The 21,235-nt window shown below is 37.5% G+C and overlaps 1 protein-coding gene across 3 annotated transcripts in view; it reads left to right on the forward strand.

Annotated features, from left to right (window-relative positions):
* kiz (kizuna centrosomal protein) overlaps positions 1-21,235 on the forward strand; it is a 58,715-nt gene that overhangs the window by 4,845 nt on the left and 32,635 nt on the right. For all 3 annotated transcript variants that reach the window (XR_005950516.1, XM_041253778.1, XM_041253779.1), the window contains exons 4-8: positions 5,903-5,992; positions 8,848-9,043; positions 9,150-9,413; positions 9,941-10,259; positions 20,720-20,854. Coding sequence is in view for 2 of the 3 variants with exons in the window: in XM_041253778.1 (XP_041109712.1) it covers positions 5,903-5,992; positions 8,848-9,043; positions 9,150-9,413; positions 9,941-10,259; positions 20,720-20,854 (1,004 nt within the window). In the remaining variant the exon portion in view is untranslated. The remainder of the gene's footprint in view (positions 1-5,902; positions 5,993-8,847; positions 9,044-9,149; positions 9,414-9,940; positions 10,260-20,719; positions 20,855-21,235) is intronic.

The following is a 21,235-nucleotide window of genomic DNA, read 5'->3' on the forward strand; positions in this document are numbered from 1 at the left end:
TAAAAAGCTGCATAATATCAGTATCATTTTCATGGTACTGACTAAGAAACGTTTCTGGTTTTGGGTGCTGTTACATAAAAGGGCATTAGAACAGGATGAAGAATAGCTGAGTCTTACTGTTTGAGTCTATAAGGCATTGTATGTGCAGGTTTAAAAAAAAAAAAAAGAGTTTGCACAGTTTTCTTTATTTCACTGAAATGGTTTAAGTAATGGTATATGGTGGTTATAAAGCAAGTTTACCACATCAATGATATGGTGTGTTGATGTAGGTAAATTACCTTCTAATCACCTTGTATTTACAATATTGTACCTGCAAAAATAAATGACTAAGATAAAGGATCGATTGCAGGAAGGGGTAGAATTGTTTGTCAGCTCCGTAAGCATATAGACCATTCTTACATTGTGAATCTGATGGAGTTGATGTCTTGCGGAGTAGACAATGTTTTAATTAATTTTTTTACATTTTATCAAAGCACCAGCAGTCATCTTGTTTAACTAAACTCTCAAAGTAACACAAAGTGCAAATAAAACGATACATTTCTAATCTTAAATCATGTTTTGATTTTAGTCTAAAAGGTGTACAGAGTTGACATGTTATGAATGTGACATTGTTCTGAACAAATTAGTTTATGTAAAGAAAAATAAAATATGTGCTGCCCTGCTGTATAAAGAAAACAAAGGAAGTGCAGAAAGGACCCTTGAAACATATCTGTTTCTATTTATGCCTGATTTAAATTAAATTTAAAAAAAATCTGATGTTGACAAAGATCCTAGGACAGGGTTCTGAGGTTATTATTTTGAACATTGCAAAATTATTTTCATTAGAGAAAAATTACTTTTCTCAGCTCACTAATTTATACAGTTGTCTGCAGCAAGTTTTCTTGTACGAATATTTGATACTTAAAGTTGGCAAGCCTGTTTTGTCCAGCTTTTAAGAATCAGATATGTAAAAAGGGCCCTTGCAAAACGTAGATATTTTAGGGAATTGTGTTGTATCTGGGCTCATAAGGGTTTTCCAAAGGCCTCTACAGTTCCAGAGATTTGTGCTGCTTCAAGCATGATGGAGGTGACTGAAAGAAAGCCAGTGGTTTCAGGCAGCATTGTTTGCAGTTAACAATGCATTCCTGTGGGTATTAACATAGCTTTATGTATTGGCTTAACACAGCCAGTGCTGTACTCTGTGGACCATCTGCATCAGAAGGCCACGAGTTCAAGTCCCATCTGAAAAACAAAATCCTTTTAAAATCCCTGTGCTAGATGACTTAACTGTGCTTCCCAGCCATACCAGGAAGTTTGTGTCTGGTAATACTTTTTAAAAAGTTACATTTCTGTTTTGTGATTTACATAAGAGAATTCAACTGATCCACTGTGCTTCTGTTTATATTACAAATTCCAGTTCAGAAATCTCATAAGAGCATTAATTTTAAAGGGCCAATCTCCAACCTATTTTTGTCAGCAATTCTGTTCATCATTTGGAGAAGATTGCCACAGTGAACATTTATTATGCTAACTTAGTTAAAGAATTAAACAAGAATCAACATTGCCATAAGACATAAGTGTAAGATAAAAAAAAAACAATAGATTCATCCCATCTTTTGTCAGAATCCAATGTAGACTGACCTGCAGAAAATGCATTCAGGGGTATAATCAAGGGCTAGAGAAATAAATACTCAGCTACCTATTTTTCTGCATAAAATAGTTTTTATGTTATTTATGTCTTACAAAAATAGAAAGCATTTATACAGTATTTTGTTATGTATTTTAAGATATTGGATGGGATACATGTGCTAACAGGAAAACAACAACATGCAATCGCTCAACCTTCGCAAACCTGTCAAAAAGACTTGCAGTACAATGTACCTCTACATATATCTTTGGAAGAAGAGGATAAGCAAACCTGAATATGTTTTTCAGTCACCTTCCCATAGGCAAGGCCAGGATCATTTTATTAGGAATCTATATGTGGCTGTGGCTCATCAATGCAGTGTGGTTGCGTGCCTATGTAGGTAATAATGGTGAGCTTTCTTGGTCTTGTTCATAATTTAAAGTTGTTTTTTAAATGTGTTTTATATTTATTAATATCTGCCTTTTGCCCCAGGAAGTGATAGTGTTTTATTTATTACTGTTTCACTTTCTTAGAAGGTGAACTTCAGATTTTATAATAAAAAGCAAGAAGCTGATGAGCAGTTCATGTTTTAGTTTATGCTTTACTGCGCTTGCACGCCCCACGGTTCGTTGCCCCTTTCAAGCAGGACCCAGGACAAGGAAATGGAAGTTTTCACGCTCTTACGCTCTATTTCTAATAAACACAAAAACAAAATAAACAAACACCTAGCTGTTACGAGCACTAACTAACACACACAGGAACCTAACTAAAACAGGACAGCTAAGCTGTTTACTTGTAACACAAAATATAACACAACAAAACACACAAAAAAAGGTTTACACACACTACCTTTTTTTCTTTTTTTTTTTCCTTTTCTTTCTCTACACAAGTACACCTAAAAGCAGGCTTTACACACACAGCAGCCGTGAACACACTGACTGCTTTCTTTAAATACCCTGCGCCTGACTCTAATTTACATTAAACATCAGGTGCAGGGGATAACTAATTAAACAATAAAACAATTAACACCTATGTGCCTACTGGCATGTTTTTGGCAGGGAGGATTTTAACCCCCTCCCTGCCGTGTTACAATGCACAAGAGCCTAATAACACTATGCGTTTGGAAAATAGTTGATATGCTTATCATATCAAGTAAATTGATGAGTATCACTTAAAACTGAACAGCAGTGCTCCAAATCTTAATATCAAATTAACAAAACCAGTTAATTATGTCCTTCCAAACGAACAGCATAATGGTGAACAAAATGCAGTGAAGTGCAGTGCTGAAGTTCTGTCTTTCCAGAGGGTTTGTGCGACTGTTTCTCTTTCAGTATATGTTATCAGTTATGTACGGCTATGAACAAAGGTTTTGCATCAAGTAGAAATGTAGGGTTCAGACATTAATACAATTAAAAAATATATGAACATAATTTTGATATTTTATTTCGCATCATGTAATCAAAGAAACTATAAAATGATATTGCATAAGTCATAATAGCAGTCATAGTACAGTACTTCATGTTGCATTTTGAAATGTCACATAATTAAAAACACCCATTGGAATAACTTGAGTTTGTGGTCAAAAAGATTTATTAATATATATATATATATATATATATATATATATATATATATATATATATAATATATATATTATATATATATATATATATATATTTACTATTTACAATATAATATTCACATTTTTCTAATCATCTTTGATGAATTATTACTTTTAAACTATATCTGAAGAAAATCCCAAATTAGCAGCTCTATTTGCAGTACAAAGCTAAGTAGTGGTTTTCAGCAGATTCTGGTTTTGCAATGTGCACACGTGATGGATTCTGTGTATTATTGTTCACATGTTGTTAGTAATCACTGGCATTCCTGGGATCTTATTATTCTGTTTGGCTTATATATTAAAGATGCATTAACATACATCGCACATGTGTTTACTGCATGTAAATGTACTTGCGTTGAGATGACTGGAAGAACTGTGATGGAATTTGCTAACTATTCTTTAGCACAAGCAGTAGATAAGAAGAGGATGGTCTATTGAGGCATCTCTCTGCATTTCACTTGTGATGATTTACTTTTTCATTATACTCATTTAATCTATTTTTGATTACAGCCCAAGAGATGTCACTGACTTATTTCCACATGAAACCTCTTTTTCAAAAAGTGACCCTTTTGTTCTTTAGAAGTTAATTACTAAAATTGAAACATGGTATTTACAGTCACCTCGATCATAAAAGTAAAACAAAAAAATTGTTTCCATTTTTCAAAAGTAGTGTGTTTTAGATTGATGTGTTTTGGAACTGGTTAGTCACAGAACAGCTAGGCTTGTCTTGCTGTTGGCCTTGTGCACAGAATCTCCATAATCAACATTTCTAGTCTTTAATAGGGGGTTATAGTGTACTTGCTGCACAATGCACACAACATATCTACACTTTGTCAAGTTTTGTGTTGTAATTTGCATGTATGCATAAATTAACCTTTCATTCTTAAACATAATACTGCATCAGCGAATTAAAGCCTTGTTATATTGAGTTAATGGATTATTAAACTCTTCAGTATGTACAGATTATTATTATTATTATTATTATTATTAGGAAAAAGGGACCAAATCTCTGCTTTGTTTTGATTTTTTTTTTATTCTGAGAGGAAAGAGCTTTGCTCTTTGATTGTTAATAGGCATTATGTTAATTTTTGTGTTTTTGTATTTTCCTGGGCAGAGTTATTCAATTATAATGAGATCTTTTGAAGATAGGTTTATTATTTATAATGGGTTTATGCTTCAGTAAAATGCACCCTTTCCACACATGTGCTAAATATTTTTTTTCAGCATCTAATTTTCTTAAGTGCTGTACTAAAGACAAATTTATTTTCAACATAAAGAATTCAGAGAGGCTTTCATTTCTTACATTTGAAAATTAACCAATGTTGCAGAACCACAGATGAACTTGTGGGGTCTTTATTTACTGTGTATGTGTTTGATATGGGTGCAGTCTTCTACAGAGTGTTGTAGTGTTGAATAATTTTTTTTTGTATTGTTGTGATGTCCTAAAAATATATAATATATATATATAATATATTATATATATATATATTATATATAATATATATATATAATTAATTTAATTGGATGTCATTTTTTAATTTGATTGATTTAAATTCAACAACAGAGTGACTGACTGACTGGACTGGCACTTTGCGACAGTTACGCTTGCGACACTACGAGATCTTTCTGAGGGGCTTGATCTAAGTAATTCTCTGAATTCAGCTGTTTGCTATATGTACGCATTTATTTTCAATACATTGTACTTCTTAAATAAACATAATATATTATTAATTGTGCTACTTATTCCACTCATGAGAATGGCTATAAACTCGCTGCTGGATTTATTTTGAACAGTTTAGATAAGATAATATATTAAACACTGTCCACTATATAGACTCTAACAACATTAATCTTCATGATACTACTGGACTTTTTAACAAAGGCTTTTTTGAGAACTAATAATGACATTGAACAGACATCAACAGAGTGCACAAGACATCTATTCATAATGGGGTCTGTCACTCTTAACATCAACAGTGGGTGACACATCTCTGAATATAGGCAGTACCTGACAGCTGCCAATAACAGAGTAAAGACCTGGGAGTGTAGAGTGAATGCCAAAAATTCTGATGTGTTACTTTGGATTTACAGCAAATTACATTTTACAGTGAACCGGTTCCTTTCAGGGTTACTAGTGATTTACAACCAGTGGGCTCAAAGAAAGAACACTGAATTATTTACATGTCCTAGGAAAGGTAACCAATGTACACCATGTTATTTTTAAAAAGGGCACAGTGATTCTACATCTGGGAATTGATGAGAACACAAAAATAAATAATTATCTAACTGAGCCCTATCGTTGTGATCGTAGTGTTTAAATATACTGTACAACCTTGCATGGAATATTTAAAACGGCAGCACAAAAGATGACTGTCAGTAAGCCCTTCATAACAATACCGATTATTTGCTGCTTGTCTGTAGCTGTTCATGTGCTGTTGTCCTTGTGACTTCATTGTCCACGCATCCTGTTCTAACTGACACTCGACACAGCAATGATGCATACGTTGATTTTTCAGACGAGCTGTGGGCCAAAACAAAGCCTTGAAGGAGCAACGTGTTGCGGTTTTCTCACAGCCTTCATAGCTAGCCCTTAGGAGACCATATTACTGGGTCTGGAAAAAAAAGAAGACAAAGTAAAACAGGTGATAAAATAGAATTTGTTTTATTTGTAACAGGTGGCATATGAGAATCGGATTCAGAAACGATCATCGTTTTGGAAAAATGACACTGAGTTAAGGGAGCAGAAAGGAGCACGTACAGACCAGGTACATCCATTAATTGTATTTAACCAGACAGAAGTAAAACAAAACAAACAAACAAAAAACACTATTCTTAATTGTCAATCAGAGAAGTTGGGTATTGGGGGGGAAAAAAGAATATTCATGTTGATTCTTTTCAAAAGTCTTTTACTAAAAATTTATCAATACAGTAACAGCAGAATATTTGGAGAAATGACTGTCTACCCCAATGTTTATCTTACGATTTAAGAATGTAATGGTATAGATAAGATATTGGAATAAGATAACAAAAAATGGTGAAAGTTATTGAAGTGAAAAGTTACATTTACTGGAGCTGTTAAACTGATCTTCTGAAAAAACGTTGAGAGCCTGGATCCAGTTTATATTGGTTTATGAAGATCTAAATGTCTTGTGGACTAAAACACACATGGATGTTCTAAAGAGAATTAAGCATAAGAAGTACTACAATTGTATGTATTCATATACTCGTGATTTACACCTAATGATGTTAAAATGTTACGCATGGTATTTGAATATAGACATACAGCCATAATGCAAAAGAGTGAAATGTATCATTGCTCAATTTTTAAAGAAATGAAAATTGTACTCAAAGTTGCTAAACCAGAAATGCAATTTAATTTAGGTGCGTGTTTTAGTCTCAGGTAATGTTATCTGGGTATACTACACAGGTATGCCTGGCAGCGGGGTATATGGAAGAATGCCTGCGTACAGACTTACAAACCACACTTAAAGGCATTCCGACAAATGCTTATTCATTTGTGATGGAAAATGTTATTGTTGATTTGAGAATCTTGCCCATAGTTTTCAAAAAATGCGGTTATCAACTCAATTCCATCACAAAGGAGAGTGTGAAGATCAGGTCTTTGTTTTCATTTACTGGAAGTGAAACAAAATAGTTCAGAGGAAAGCATAAGTACGATAGGGAAAACATATTTCTGTGTTTGGAATTTCGGTCATTATGATTGTGTGGCAGGGACTGGTGGATGGGCATGATTTTGTCAGTGGCACAACCTTAATGTTTTCAGCCTTCTACCAATAAACATATTCACTGTCCATCATACAAATAAATGTGTAACATGGTATACGTTTAGCTGTGTATCTGCTATAATGAAGGTATCTAATCCCCGCTGCTGTATCTGTATAAACGATGTAGTTCAAGCCCATAGCTGCTTATTCCTTCACTTAAAGCCGTTAAAGCTCTTTTATATGAAATGTCTAAGACATCTTCTAATAACTTGGAGCATGCTGTCTAGAGCAGTCACTTGTGACTGCGCACAACCCTCACCCCCACCCCCCCAGCTTGCAGATGTTGTAATGAGCAAAATGGTACCATCACTCCATTATGCATACAAGCCATTGCTGGCAGCGTGCATGTCCCTTAGGCTGCAGCATTCATTAAGAAAAGCTTACTGGGCTGAAAGCTGGAAACAGATGATAACGGGATACGATTTTCATATTTAATGCATTCCTTGGAAGAGCACGCGCGTGCCGCAGATTGATAGAAGAATCAATTGCTACTTTAGTGAAACACTTTCTACTTTGCCCTGCAGCTACTGATGGAATCACTCACCCAAGAAATTAACTTTTCCTCCTTTTACCTACTTTGTGGATCTGCTAGGCAGACTGCATGGTTTACAGTGAATGTTATTAAGCAGCTAACTCTTTGGTATTTAAGACTCTTATCAGAAAAGAAACAGAAGCAATGCTTGTTGTTATTATGTTGGGAAGAAGGTTTTTAGCCCCCCACCCCCATTGGTGCATTGCAGACATTAATCACAACTTGCGTTACGGATTGTTAGACAGATTAAAAGTTAAAACATTGATCTTGTAACATTCTTCTAAAGCAGCTTTAAAAAAGAAAAGAAATCCAACCTTGACCCACATAAGCTGTGGCTTGACATCATTAAACAAAACAACAAAAAAGACATTACAGATTAATAGAATTTTGAAAATGTTTTTTTCGAAAAACAAAATGAAGAAAACAATAACAAGACAATATACAAAAAAATAAAAAAGCAAGAAGAGAAAAACAGTGAGTCATACTATGCTACCACTGTTAATACAAAATTATAGGTACCACTGACCTGAAAAAGTACATCACCATAAACTACAGTACATTTACTGTATGCACAAATGAAGGCTGGACATACTGTGCACACATACAGATAGATGCTTCCATATACTTCTGCATTGTGATACTCCTGATAACTTGCTAGAATAGAATGGCCAGACCAGGTTTGTTCGCAATGGAATAGCGCTTGCCTGTATAAATGTAAAAAGTGTGTCATACACAAACTTATTTCAAATCTTCTATAGTAATGTCACCTACCGCTTGTTAGAACCCAGACAGATTATGGGAGTCAGTAGAGATGCTCTCCTGCTAATTTACATTGGGATAATTTCACTATCCTGTTAATATCAATAATTGTGAAACTTACTTCCATCCCACTACTAATGTCACTTCAGCACATAAAAGCGTTGCTATTAGATGTTTAATGTGAGTGAGTGGCTTTTGAAAGTTAATGTGTAGTATTGAAATGAGTTTAAAACATTTTGATATGTAATAAATACAAAGCATACATGTACTGCATAGTGGATTGATCCCTCTTCATTGCCACCAAATGTTGCAATATTTGTTTTATTAAAACAGCAAATAGAGGTCAGTGATACCTTATTTTCTCTAAACCAATTTAGTATTTCCTATAATTATATATATGGTAGTTCTAATTTGAGGCTCACCTCAGCAAAATACAATTACAATATAAATACCTGTAAATATAGTAACGTTTTTATAGATGACATTTTTTCAGAATGAATTGTCAGTCATGTAAACATATGTATTTTTAATGTATTTCTTTAAGGGAAAGCAGTTGCCTGGACCCTCGTTAGCTTGTCTTGGTACAGACCTCGCTGAAGGACTTTACCAGCCTGCAACCATCTTTATGGGGCGCCAGAGCTGCAGCTTTTCAAGCAGTGCAAGCAAGCCCTTCCAGCCAATGGAGCATTTTCACAGTCCTCCTCTGCCTTCACCTGAGGAGAAGGAAAAGCACATTTCAGGTAGGTCCAAGGCAGTGTCAAAAACTATCGAACATATCGCACATGCTCCAAATGACTTGTTTGACTGTGTCACATACTTGTGATTCATCTGTGCTTTGTACCGTAGCTAAGAAGAATGAAGCAGCTCTTAAAACGAGGAGAGGAAGCAGTACAACAGAAAACTCCAGATCATCTGAATGTAGTGCCCGAATAAATTCACCTGAATATAGGGCAGTGTTCCAATCTGGTATCAGCACTGCAGTTGAAGGGAGATGTACTAATATCATTCCTGAAGAAATGCATAGAAATGAACCTCCACTAAGTTCAACAAGTCCTTCTCCTATTATCCTTTCCAGAAGTGGATCTTCATTGAACATGCACAATGACCCAGGTATGCAGCAAGAACACTGGCTATTTATTGGAGGTTTTTTTTTTTTTTAATAAGGGTGTATGAAGAAATGATATTTTCATTATCCATTGCAGAATCCACTACAGCGTGATTCTTCTTCTTCTTCTTCTTCTTCTTCTTCTTCTTACAGCTTGATTCTGTTTTAGTAATGAATTCCTTTTAATAATGTTATAATCATTGATCTTTCACAAGCACATTGTCTGCACTTGATATAAGAATTCTGAACAATATCGTTTATTAAATAAAATAGATCCAATTGCAAAATATAAGAATGATATATGTGATCATGGCCTGGTTTTGTATGTTATTGTTATGATATCCTCACTTACAATATGGGTTGGATTCTCAATGCTACCGTAGTTAATCCAAATTGTCTATAACAAAATTTAAATAAAATAATTAAAAATAAAAAACAGCTCAAGACTACTCACAAGCCCAAGGATGAAATGTCGGAGTTGTTTGTTTCTGACTTGTTACATTGTGATATTTATTTATTTTATTTTTTTCAGCTCTGGAACAAAAACAGAAAAGTATTCCTCACAGCCAAAACCATAGTATCCTACACAATGTAGACGACAACACTGCAGACACCACCAGTGATCTTACTATTTCACTGAGCGAGGATGAAGAGCAAGAGGGACCACCTGAAGATGAGGGCCACATGGCTCTCCTGGGAGAGAAGGCTGGCACCCCTGAAAGCGCTGAGCTCACTCGCTGCAATAAAGAACCTTCACTAGTGCCTCAGCAAAGAGGCAGCACCAGCCTTGTACAAGCCTCTGATCAACAGGATGCAGCCGACACATCTTTGACAAATTTAACTGCGGAAGAGTATGTATTTTTCAGTTATTAGGAGTTCTCAGAATGATTTCTGAATTATTAGTGGTGTAGCTTTGCTTATTACTGCTTATTACACTTGATAAAACCTGCCAGGAGTGCAGTTGGAGAGGCTTTTTGGGGACCGCTCGCCGACCCCTACCTCTCTCTCCTCCTATTTTGGGGACTGCTCACCGACCCTACCTCTCTCTCCTCCTATTTTGGGGACCCCTAGCCGACCCCTACCTCTCTCTCCTCCTAATTTACTTAAACTATCCCTCACGGAATGCGTACACCTAGGGATGGGGACAGAATGGAGGTGCTGTGCATGTCAAGATTTAGAGTTATACATATAGAGAACCTTGTATTATCAGTATTGATGAAACTTGGTAAGGGCGTAGCACAAGTTATTGAGAGTGCCAGAACCCAGGGGAACCAATGGCGGCACTGCTTGTTCATCCGCATGTATGCCACCCATATATTTACAGAACCAGAACCACTTATCCAGTTGTGATGATACTTTATAAGAGCATTCTTTAGCACAAGTTATGTACGCATGTGTAAGGTATGTCACATGTTTTTGCTTTAGGCTGTAAAGTGATGATACTGATAATAATGTTATATTTATGGCAGGGAATGTATTTTACTGACATACTTATGGTAAATGTATATCATGGTGACCTGTTTTCTGACAGTATTAAAACGTGATTGGCTGGGGTATCTTGATTGAGGTTTTTCCCCACATGCTGTGGGGGCACAGTAGTTCCTGGTGACCTGCTTTTTGACAGTATTAAAATGTGATTGGCTGGGGTATCTTGAGTGAGGTTTTTCCCCACATGCTGTGGGTGCACAGTAGTTCCTGGTGACCTGTTTTTTGACAGTATTAAAATGTGATTGGCTGGGGTATCTTGAGTGAGGTTTTTCCCCACATGCTGTGGGTGCACAGTAGTTCCTGGTGACCTGTTTTTTGACAGTATTAAAATGTGATTGGCTGGGGTATCTTGAGTGAGGTTTTTCCCCACATGCTGTGGGGGCACAGTAGTTCCTGGTGACCTGTTTTTTGACAGTATTAAAATGTGATTGGCTGGGGTATCTTGAGTGAGGTTTTTCCCCACATACTGTGGGTGCACAGTAGTTCCTGGTGACCTGTTTTTTGACAGTATTAAAACGTGATTGGCTGGGGTATCTTGATTGATGACCTTATTTACTTTTTCATGGCCGTGGGATGTAGGTCCATTCCAGTGTTATTTTGACATTTTGTTTTCCTGCAATGAAATACTAGTAGCTCAAGTCATATACATTAGACATCTTAAAAAAAAAATCTAGTTTATTTTTACAATGCTTCTTCTGGTTACACAAGTACATCTCTGCTTGGAAATGTCTTGATTGTGTTATAGCATGATTGTTGGTATAAGCTTGGCTTTAATATGACTGGTATATCATAGCAACTACAGTAAATAATAATGCTCCATGTGAAGAAACTATGTAGCACACAACTACCCCATGTAGACATGTGGTATCATTGTACCGTGTGCTTTTGTTCAGGTTACACAGTGTGCTCAAACTGTTTGGATTATTGTCTTAAATAACCATTTTAATAAAAGGCATGCCCCTAGATGGGTATTCATGGTAAAAAAAAATTAAAAACTATATTACCATTGCTCATTAGATAATACAAGTCTGTTACCATTGATCATTAGATAAAACAGTCAGCACTCGCATATCCAACCCTATAAAATCTTGACTTCAGTGACGGTTAAACACGTGTGACACATCTCTGATTATTTCATTTTGGCTCGTTCCAACCCTTGTCCATTTTTAAGGGAACACAAAAAAGATTTCAAAAATACATATCTGAAAGGACTGTGTTTTAAAATAAGTAGGCTTCCATTTAGATGTAGTGTATTGGTTTTGTTGGTACAGTACTATCTTTTCAACTGAAGTATTTTAATTCAGAAGATTACCAATCAACCAAAACCAACCTGCAAATGAGGGAAGCAGATACCCAGGCCTGGCTATGACGCCACAACCGCAACACCCTGGAAGACTCTGTGAAACTGGCCGAGGATTATGAGGACTCCCTAGTCTCCACCTGGACTGGGATACTTTCGGTTCCCGCCCTTCAGAACAGCCAACCCCTACCTCTCTGTCCGCCAACACCACCACCACCACCATCAGTCCTGGGACCCAGACTTCCGAGACCGCCGACCCCAATGGGCCCCCTTGCCTCCTCTTCATGGAGACCAAGGTTGGGCCCCAGCTGGGGTAGAGGTGCTGCCCCTGCCCCGTTGCCATACTAGCAAGGTTGCCACACCCAGTTATTCTGGGCCGAGACTGGCCAAAATTCAAAGAATTGATGCAAATAATGCAGTCTCAGCCGCACATGTAAACAGGGCAGAAAAAAATGGAACAAATTGGTAATGTGTTTCCTTTTCACACTGAAATGTTTTCCCCTATTTTCTGTCCTAGAAAAATGAATAAGGAGAGACTGATTGCAAAATGGGAGGGAGCATCCTTGATACAAGGCTGGGGTCTGGTGGGAGAGTGTTTGAATGGTAACAAAAGCCAGTCAAAGGGAGTCGGAACACAGTGTGACTGAGAGGGAGAGGTTACTGGGCCAACCAGGGCAGATGCTACTCCGGCCCCTCTCAATATACCGGACATGTGGTACTCAAGCATGGACATAGTGTGGGGCCAACACAGTGACCCGTCACTAGTGCACGCTTGGGGGCAGGTCCTGTCTGTTGAAGGTAAGGATGTTGATGGCGCTGGGGCTCTAGTATATGCACACTTCAGTATCAAGGGGCAATTACTGTATAGTGTAAATCTAGCCATGGGCACAGGACAGCCTATAAAACAATTATTGGTTCCCCCATCTATTTGGACTGAGGTCATGAGGCTGGCACATGATATCCCTTTTGTGGGGCACCTCGGAGCTAACAAGACAAGGGAATGGATATTGGCTCGATTCTATTAGGTAGGTCTTCATACTGATGTGTCAAGATATGTAGCCACATGCACAGACTGACAGCAAGTAGCGCCAGGTCGAGTGCGCCCCACCCCTTTGGTCCCACTGCCAATTATTTCCACTTTTTTTTAACACACTGCAATGGACATAGTGGGCCCTTTGCTACCTTCTGACTCTGGGTATACGCATATATTAGTAGTGGTAGATTAAGCAACGCGATACCCGGCAGCAGTTCCATTGAGATCCGCTAGTGCCTCTGCAGTAGCCACCGAGTTAATACAGATTATGGCTAGAGTAGGGATCCCAAGGAGATCTTGACTGATCATGGAACCAGCTTTCTGTCTAACATGTTACAGCAGGTATATGAAATGTAAAAATACATCCAATCCGGATGTCTGTTAATCATCCACAGACGGATGGTTTGTTAATCATCCACAGACGGATGGTTTGTTAATCATCCACAGACGGATGGTTTGTTAATCATCCACAGACGGATGGTTTGTTAATCATCCACAGACGGATGGTTTGTTAATCATCCACAGACGGATGGTTTGTTAATCATCCACAGACGGATGGTTTGTTAATCATCCACAGACGGATGGTTTGTTAATCATCCACAGACGGATGGTTTGTTAATCATCCACAGACGGATGTCTGTTAATCATCCACAGACGGATGGTTTGTTAATCATCCACAGACGGATGTCTGTTAATCATCCACAGACGGATGGTTTGTTAATCATCCACAGACGGATGTCTGTTAATCATCCACAGACGGATGGTTTGTTAATCATCCACAGACGGATGTCTGTTAATCATCCACAGACGGATGGTTTGTTAATCATCCACAGACGGATGGTTTGTTAATCATCCACAGACGGATGTCTGTTAATCATCCACAGACGGATGGTTTGTTAATCATCCACAGACAGATGGTTTGTTAATCATCCACAGACGGATGGTTTGGTGGAACACTTTAATCAGTCCTTGAAGTGGTTGCTGAGACGGTTTGTAACGCAGCAGAAAAAACATTGGGCATTTCTTCTCCCCTACTTCCTTTTCGCAGTGAGAGAGGTGCCACAGAGTTCGACCGGGTTCTCCCTCTTCGAGCTCTTGTACAACTAACAGCCTTGCGGCATCCTCGACCTGTTGAGAGGGAGAGGTGGAAGTAGCACAAAGACTCATCCAAAAATGTAGTGAAGCATGTGCTCCTGCTAAGAGATCGCCTGGATTTGGTCGGTCGTTTGACCCAGGACAACATCAAATCGTCTCAGCACCGACAACAGCAGCATTACAATAAAAATACACTAATTCAAACCTTTCGACCAGGATACAAGGTAATGCTGCTACTTCCCTCCTCAGAATCGAAATTGTGTGCTAAATGGCAGGGGCCATATGAAATGATTCGGGCTATAGGAAAGGTGAATTATGAAATTAGACAGCCTGAAATTAGATGGCCTGAGCATGAAATTTACCATGCGATCACCAAAAACATGACTTAGGTGAGGTCACTACTGGGATTAGCCTGTTATTACAGGCGCTTTATCCCCGAGTATGCCACAGTGCTTAACCCTTTAGTCGAACTCACCAGAAAGAGTGCTCCAAATTTAATCAAATGGTCAGCTGAGTGTCAGGGGTGTTTGATGCTATTAAGTATAAAATGTGCCAGGCCCCCACACTTTTCACACTTGATTTCATCAGGATATTCATCCTCCACACCGATGCGTCGGACATGGGTTTTGGTGCAGTCTTGTCCCAAAAGGTGGATGGAGTAGAACACCCAATACTGTATCTCAGTAAAAAGACGCTACCTCGGGAGCGCAACTACTCCGTAGTTGAAAAGGAGTGTTTGGCTGTTCATTTGATCTCGTCACAGACCACTTCCCACTCAAGTGGTTAAGTACAATGAAGGACAGCAATGCCCGGATAACTCTGTGGTATCTGGCATTGCAACCTTTCATGTACCACATGGTACACCGTGCGGGGAAAGACCATCAAAATGAGGATTATTTTTCCCGGGAGGTGGGAGTAATGGAAAAGATAGATTCAGCCGAGTGTTCCTTTGGCTCCACTGAGCAGTGGGATATGTGACAGAAATATAATTAATCTTGACTGTAAATCTCCCTCCCGACGTGTGAGGGCGCTAAGCAGCGAAAATAGAGTACTTTGGACGGGCTGGCCTGACAGTTCTTTCCCAGGGTCGTGAAGTCGGTCAATCTGGAAAAAGGCGAGACTCGGTTGCAAGAACGTATTGACCCGGAACAGAAATGATGTAGCTGCTGCAGATTGTGGAGACAGCTGCACTCGTTTACCAAGGGATCATGCTTGACAGCATAAAAGGGTCCGGAGAATCTCAGTCTACTCCTTTGTTTGGTTTTTGCATTGAAACAAGAAGGACCGTGAGAGACCCAGAGGAACCTGTTCATAAAGAATATTCATGAGTGTTTTGTTTGTTTGTGCTTGTTAGTAATTGTTTGTAACCCACCAGATGGCTAACACGTATCCGGAGCTGTCGCCTTGGGCCAGCACAAGCCGGATCAGCACTTCACTACAGTCACAAAGTAAAGTGTTACCACCCGCCATGAGCACTACTGCACGCACCCGGACTGGTGACCATGTCCAGTATTGTTGTGGGGCGGATGACGTGTATTTATTATTTGGGCTGCAGTCCCTGTCTTTTCTATCTCAGTGCTTTTTAAACATTGGTGTATATTGCCAGAGCTTATTGTTTGGTTGTCAGACCCGAATTATAAATTATATACCCCTTTTCCAAACGGATTACAGTTTCCTGTCTGTACGTGTCCTACTTTTAATATTATATAATATAATTCTATAGTTGTTCATATTCACACAGTGTAACTTTATGTCAAAGCTTATCTTTTGGTAGGTTTTTCAATAATGTATTACACACTAGTGCGCAAGGCCAAGGTTAGCGTTTATATCACTCCCACCATTCACTTCAATGGGGAAAAAATCAAGTATGATCTGGGCTGCACTGAAAAGCATAGGCTGTACTTCAACATAATAATAATAATAATAATAATAATAATAATAATAATAATAATAATAATAACCTGTAGTTTAAACAATATTTAATCAGATGATGCTTTTTTGTACTGTGTTATTTTCGATGTACAGTTTGGAACAATAGAGAATTAACGGTATGGGTCTGTGTAATAAAAGGGCCTTGTTAGTTATCCTCTTTTGAATGACTGCTGACAAACACGTAGTAATTATTTGATAAATGGAATGCTTAAAATAAATATATTTCATGACCCAGGGGCAACACTGTAATGTGTCGAAAGTGGAAAATCGCACACATTAGCAGAGTATTATTCTCCTTACTCAAATTACTAGACCTAATTGGTGCCTCTCTCTTTTTTTTGAGAATGTCTGCAGTGTAGAATTGAATGTTGAAACAGTACATTTACAGTTGCAGGTACAGCATGACCTTCATTAATTCTTCATTGGAGTAAATACAGCAACTGGCAGATGGTTCTGTACAAGATATTTCATTCTGTTTGCACGTATGTACATGCAGAATGAATTAAAGAAAAGGTCAAACCCATGCATGTATCTTCCCCGTGCTAATTATTGTACTGTTCCTGCCTGGGATGAAAGAGGATATGTTTTTTTGCACGTACTTAGACTATAATAAGATCCAAAATGGAAAATTACCTATATGGTAACAGTATCCTGGGAGACAGTCAGCATGGTTCTAGGAAAGGGAGATTGTGTCTAACTAACCTGCTTGATTTTTTTGAGGATGCAACATCGACAATGGATAATTGCAAAGCATATAACATGATTTATTTAGCTTTCCAGAAAGCTGTTGACAAAGTTCAGCATAAAAGATTAATTCTCAAACTGAACGCGGTAGGGATTCAAGGAAATGCATGTACATGGATTAGGGAGTGGTTAACATGTAGAAAACAGAAAGTACTGATTAGAGGAGAAACCTCAAAATGGAGCGAGGTAACCAGTGGAGTACCACAGGGATCGGTATTAGGCCCTCTGCTATTCCTAATCTACATTAATGATTTAGATTCTGGTATAGTAAGCAAACTTGTTAAATTTGCAGATGACACAAAAATAGGAGGAGTGGTAAACACTGTTGCAGCAGCAAAGGTCATTCAAAATGATCTAGACAAGATGCAGAACTGGGCAGACACATGGCAAATGACATTTAATAGAGAACAAGCACGCAGGCAATAAAAATGGGCATTATAAATATCATGGGAGGTAGTGAAATTGAAGAAGGAATCTATGAAAAGGACCTAGGAGTTTATGTTGACTCAGAAATGTCTTCATCTAGACAATGTGGGGAAGCTATAAAAAAGACCAACAAGATGCTTTGATATATTGTCAAAAGTGTTGAATTTATATGAAGGGAAGTAAAGTTAAAACTGTACAATGCATCTTGAATATTGCGTTCAGTTCTGGTCACCTCTCTACAAAAAGGATATTGCTGCTCTAAAAAGAGTGCAAAGAAGAGCGACCAGATTTATGCCTGGTTTAAAAGGCATGTTATATGCAGACAGGCTAAAATAATTTAATCTATTCGGTCTTGAACAAAGAAGACTACGCGGCGACCTAATTCAACATTCAAAATTCTAAAAGGTATTGACAATGTTGACCCAAGGGACTTTTTCAACCTGAAAAAAGAAACAAGGACCAGGGGTCACAAATGGAAATTAGACAAAGGGGCATTTAGAACAGAAAATAGGAGGCACTTTTTTAGAGAATTGTGAGGGTCTGGAACCAACTCCCCAGTAATGTTGTTGAAGCTGACACCCTGGGATCCTTCAAGAATCTGCTTGGTGAGATTCTGGGATCAGTAAGCTACTAACAACCAAACGACCAAGATGGACCGAATGGTTTGTAATGTTTGTAAAATTTCTTATTATCTTATTTTCTTACCTACATGTAGAATGTCTGACTTTAGAGAACTGCTTGTCCAGTTATGACTAAACCTGTTAAGGACATTGTTTATCACAATTATTACTGGTGGTATATGGAGACTGTCCATCTGTCTGAACCTGGAGAGTCCCTATCCAGCAGGTTTTATAGGTGTCATCATCAGTGGCTAAAGATCTGAACACCTGTTAATCTTGACTAATTAAGCCAATAATTGGTTCAGTTAAGTAACTGAGAGATTGCTTGAAACGAAAACCAGCAGCCGCAGTAGCTCTCCAGGACTGGGGTTGGAGACTCTTCGTTTAAAATGACCCAATTTTTGTTGAGAGACATAGCATTATTTTATTCCAGCTCATTATTTAATTTTGGCGTGTCTTTGCATAATCAGTAGCTAAGTTGTATTGTGTACAGCAGTGGTACTCAACTCTGGCCCTTCAGATCCAATCCATTCCTGGTCTTTATTCTGACCAGGTCCTAAATTAGTTAATTGCCTCTTAACAGCCTCAATTAATTATATTAGAACAAGCTTGGAGTTAAAACCTGGACTGAATTGGATCTCGAGGGCCAGAGTTGAGCACCACTGGTATACTATATGTGCTGTACTCCTTTTGAGTTGGATCCTGAATCTAGCAGAATTACTAAATCAGTGGTGTGAAGTTTCAAACAATGTAACATAACTGAAATAGTAGTATTAATGTTAGAATGTAGCTTATAGTGTTAAGAGACTTGCATTAATATGAAGACTTTCTGACAACTACATTGAATGAGACCCACAGAGAGAGCAAGACCCAGGCTGTAGTTTGAGGCTTGGCAAAGCCAATAATAATGTAGGTTTGGTGCCCACAGCGCATTAATTTTGTTAAAGGTCTCTTTTGAAGAGCACCGACAAATAAAGTGGATAGAAAGACGATGACTATTTCAAGGCCCACGCTGAAGGGAAAAAAGGCAGAGCTTTTATCCATGTTACTTCAGCTGCATTGAAGAGGACTTAGCGCAGATGGATTGTGCACTACACAATGTCATTGATATAATTCAAACTGCCAGCTTAATCAGGATGTTACCAGGAAACTACCTGCAAAACAGAAGGACCAACCTTTGACCTCCAAGCCCGTTATAGATTGTCATACATGTTTGTTTTCTTTTCTTTTATGTGGTTGGTCAGTGGCCCTCTGCTGGGTTTTGTGGAGGATTCACTGAGGACCACCTAGAGCTGAATGCTCAGAAAACACATATATGAGGCATATACTTATACCTTTTAGAAACTTGCTGACTTAAGAATGTCCACTCCAAGAGGAAGAATTATTGTATTAAAACTGCAAACAGAATGTAAATGTGTATAATTCTGTTTCTGCTAGCTGAACTCATTTATAATTCATGGTACTGTATATGCAATTTCTAAAGGCTATGTCTTTTTTAAATATAATTTATGCTGAAACATAATTACTGTAGCTACAGTAGGTAAAACCTAGTTAATAGGCAGCTGTATGTTTGTATTAGCCTGCGGGTGGTTGAGGGTTATATTTCTGTGCTTTTAGGGTTACTGTAGTGTTGATAGGATTTTCAACCTGATTTGCTTTTTAGCTTAAAAACTTGTACAACCAGTAATGTTGTTGTCGTTATAGTGTCACCATTAGTTGAACAAGTTTAAAGATATTCTTTATAAAAAATGAAATCACTGAAATAAATGTTATACCGTCAGATTTGTAATGTAAACAATGCAAAGTCTTTGCACTTTTCAGAAACCTGGCCATTCATAATAATGTGAATACAAAGAAGCCATTAAGCAGCTGTTTAAGCTATCAGAATACATTAAAACAGGTTTGAAGATGCTTGTTTATGTTCATTGTTTTGCTATGTGCACATGACTGTTTACTTTCAATTACAGTTATTTGCAATTTACACATCATTAAAAAAAAGAATCAGACAAACACAAAATCAAAGATGCCAGCTTTTGTTTTTGGAGATATTGCACTATGAAAATGGGTATACTAATCCTTTTTTTTTTTTTTTTTTTTTTTTTTTTTTTTTAAATCTATGGTAACATTATTTTGAAAGTAAATATTCATAAATCTTGTTACTTTGATCATTTATAACATTGGAGCCCAGAATTTTTATTTTATTTTTTGCTATTAAAAACAGACTGAATTAAGTTGTAGCCAGGGCACTTGAACCTTGATAGCGAGGTCCTGGTGGTTGTCCTCATGACAAGTTTACCTGTTCTATTAGTGTATTAAATAACATCTTATGACAGCAGCATTAATACCTACTAGTGGTGAATTATCTTAATGATGTGCAAGAACACAAAATGTGATCGCTGTTTTCTCAAAATATTTAAATATCATACTCGTGGCTCTGGGGCTGTTCCTAGTTTTTAAATGTTAAATGGTTACATTTAAAACAAATTTATATAAAAACAAACAAAAATGTCAAGTGTGAAGCCAATTACATGCAGGTTTTGTTAATATTACAAAGGCATAAAACACGTCTCTGTGAGTCAGTTGTGTAATTATAAATGATCAGATATAACGTTATTCCTGTGAGTGTAGATTCCAGGTAAGCTGTTTGTATTAAATGCATCTATATTTTTACAGGAGTTGTCTGTCAGTTGAAGAATTCTTCCATTTACTGAAAAGTATTGAAAGAAGATTGAATCAAACCAACTTAGGCAGCTTTGAGCTATATCAATCCTCGACTGTAAGCAAAAGAAAGCTTAATGATATCATAAGGTAAGGTAAAATGGGAAATTTTACATTTCTCGTTTTGGTTCTTTGTACAATTTTTGGTTATTCAAGACAAACAGTTTATTTACTTCATTTTTGTTGTATTTAGAATGATCTGATTGCTCGAGGTATAGTCACTTTAAACCAGGTTCCATTATTCGTCTCTTACAGCACGCTCTATTGGCAGCTATTTGGGCTTCAACGGTGTAGCTCCCTCTATGATTTGCTGTTGGAGTAACTGCTTACTGTGTGTATGGATCACACAAGATACATTAAGGGACTTCTTAAAGGAGTACTACAGCTTTGGCAAAACGTTTTGCATCACCCTGTAGAATTAGATACTTTAGACATTTGCAATATCATTTTGTAGTTTCTTTGATAACGTGA

The sequence above is a fragment of the Polyodon spathula genome, chromosome 6 (assembly GCF_017654505.1).
Source record: "Polyodon spathula isolate WHYD16114869_AA chromosome 6, ASM1765450v1, whole genome shotgun sequence".
NCBI lineage: Eukaryota > Metazoa > Chordata > Actinopteri > Acipenseriformes > Polyodontidae > Polyodon > Polyodon spathula.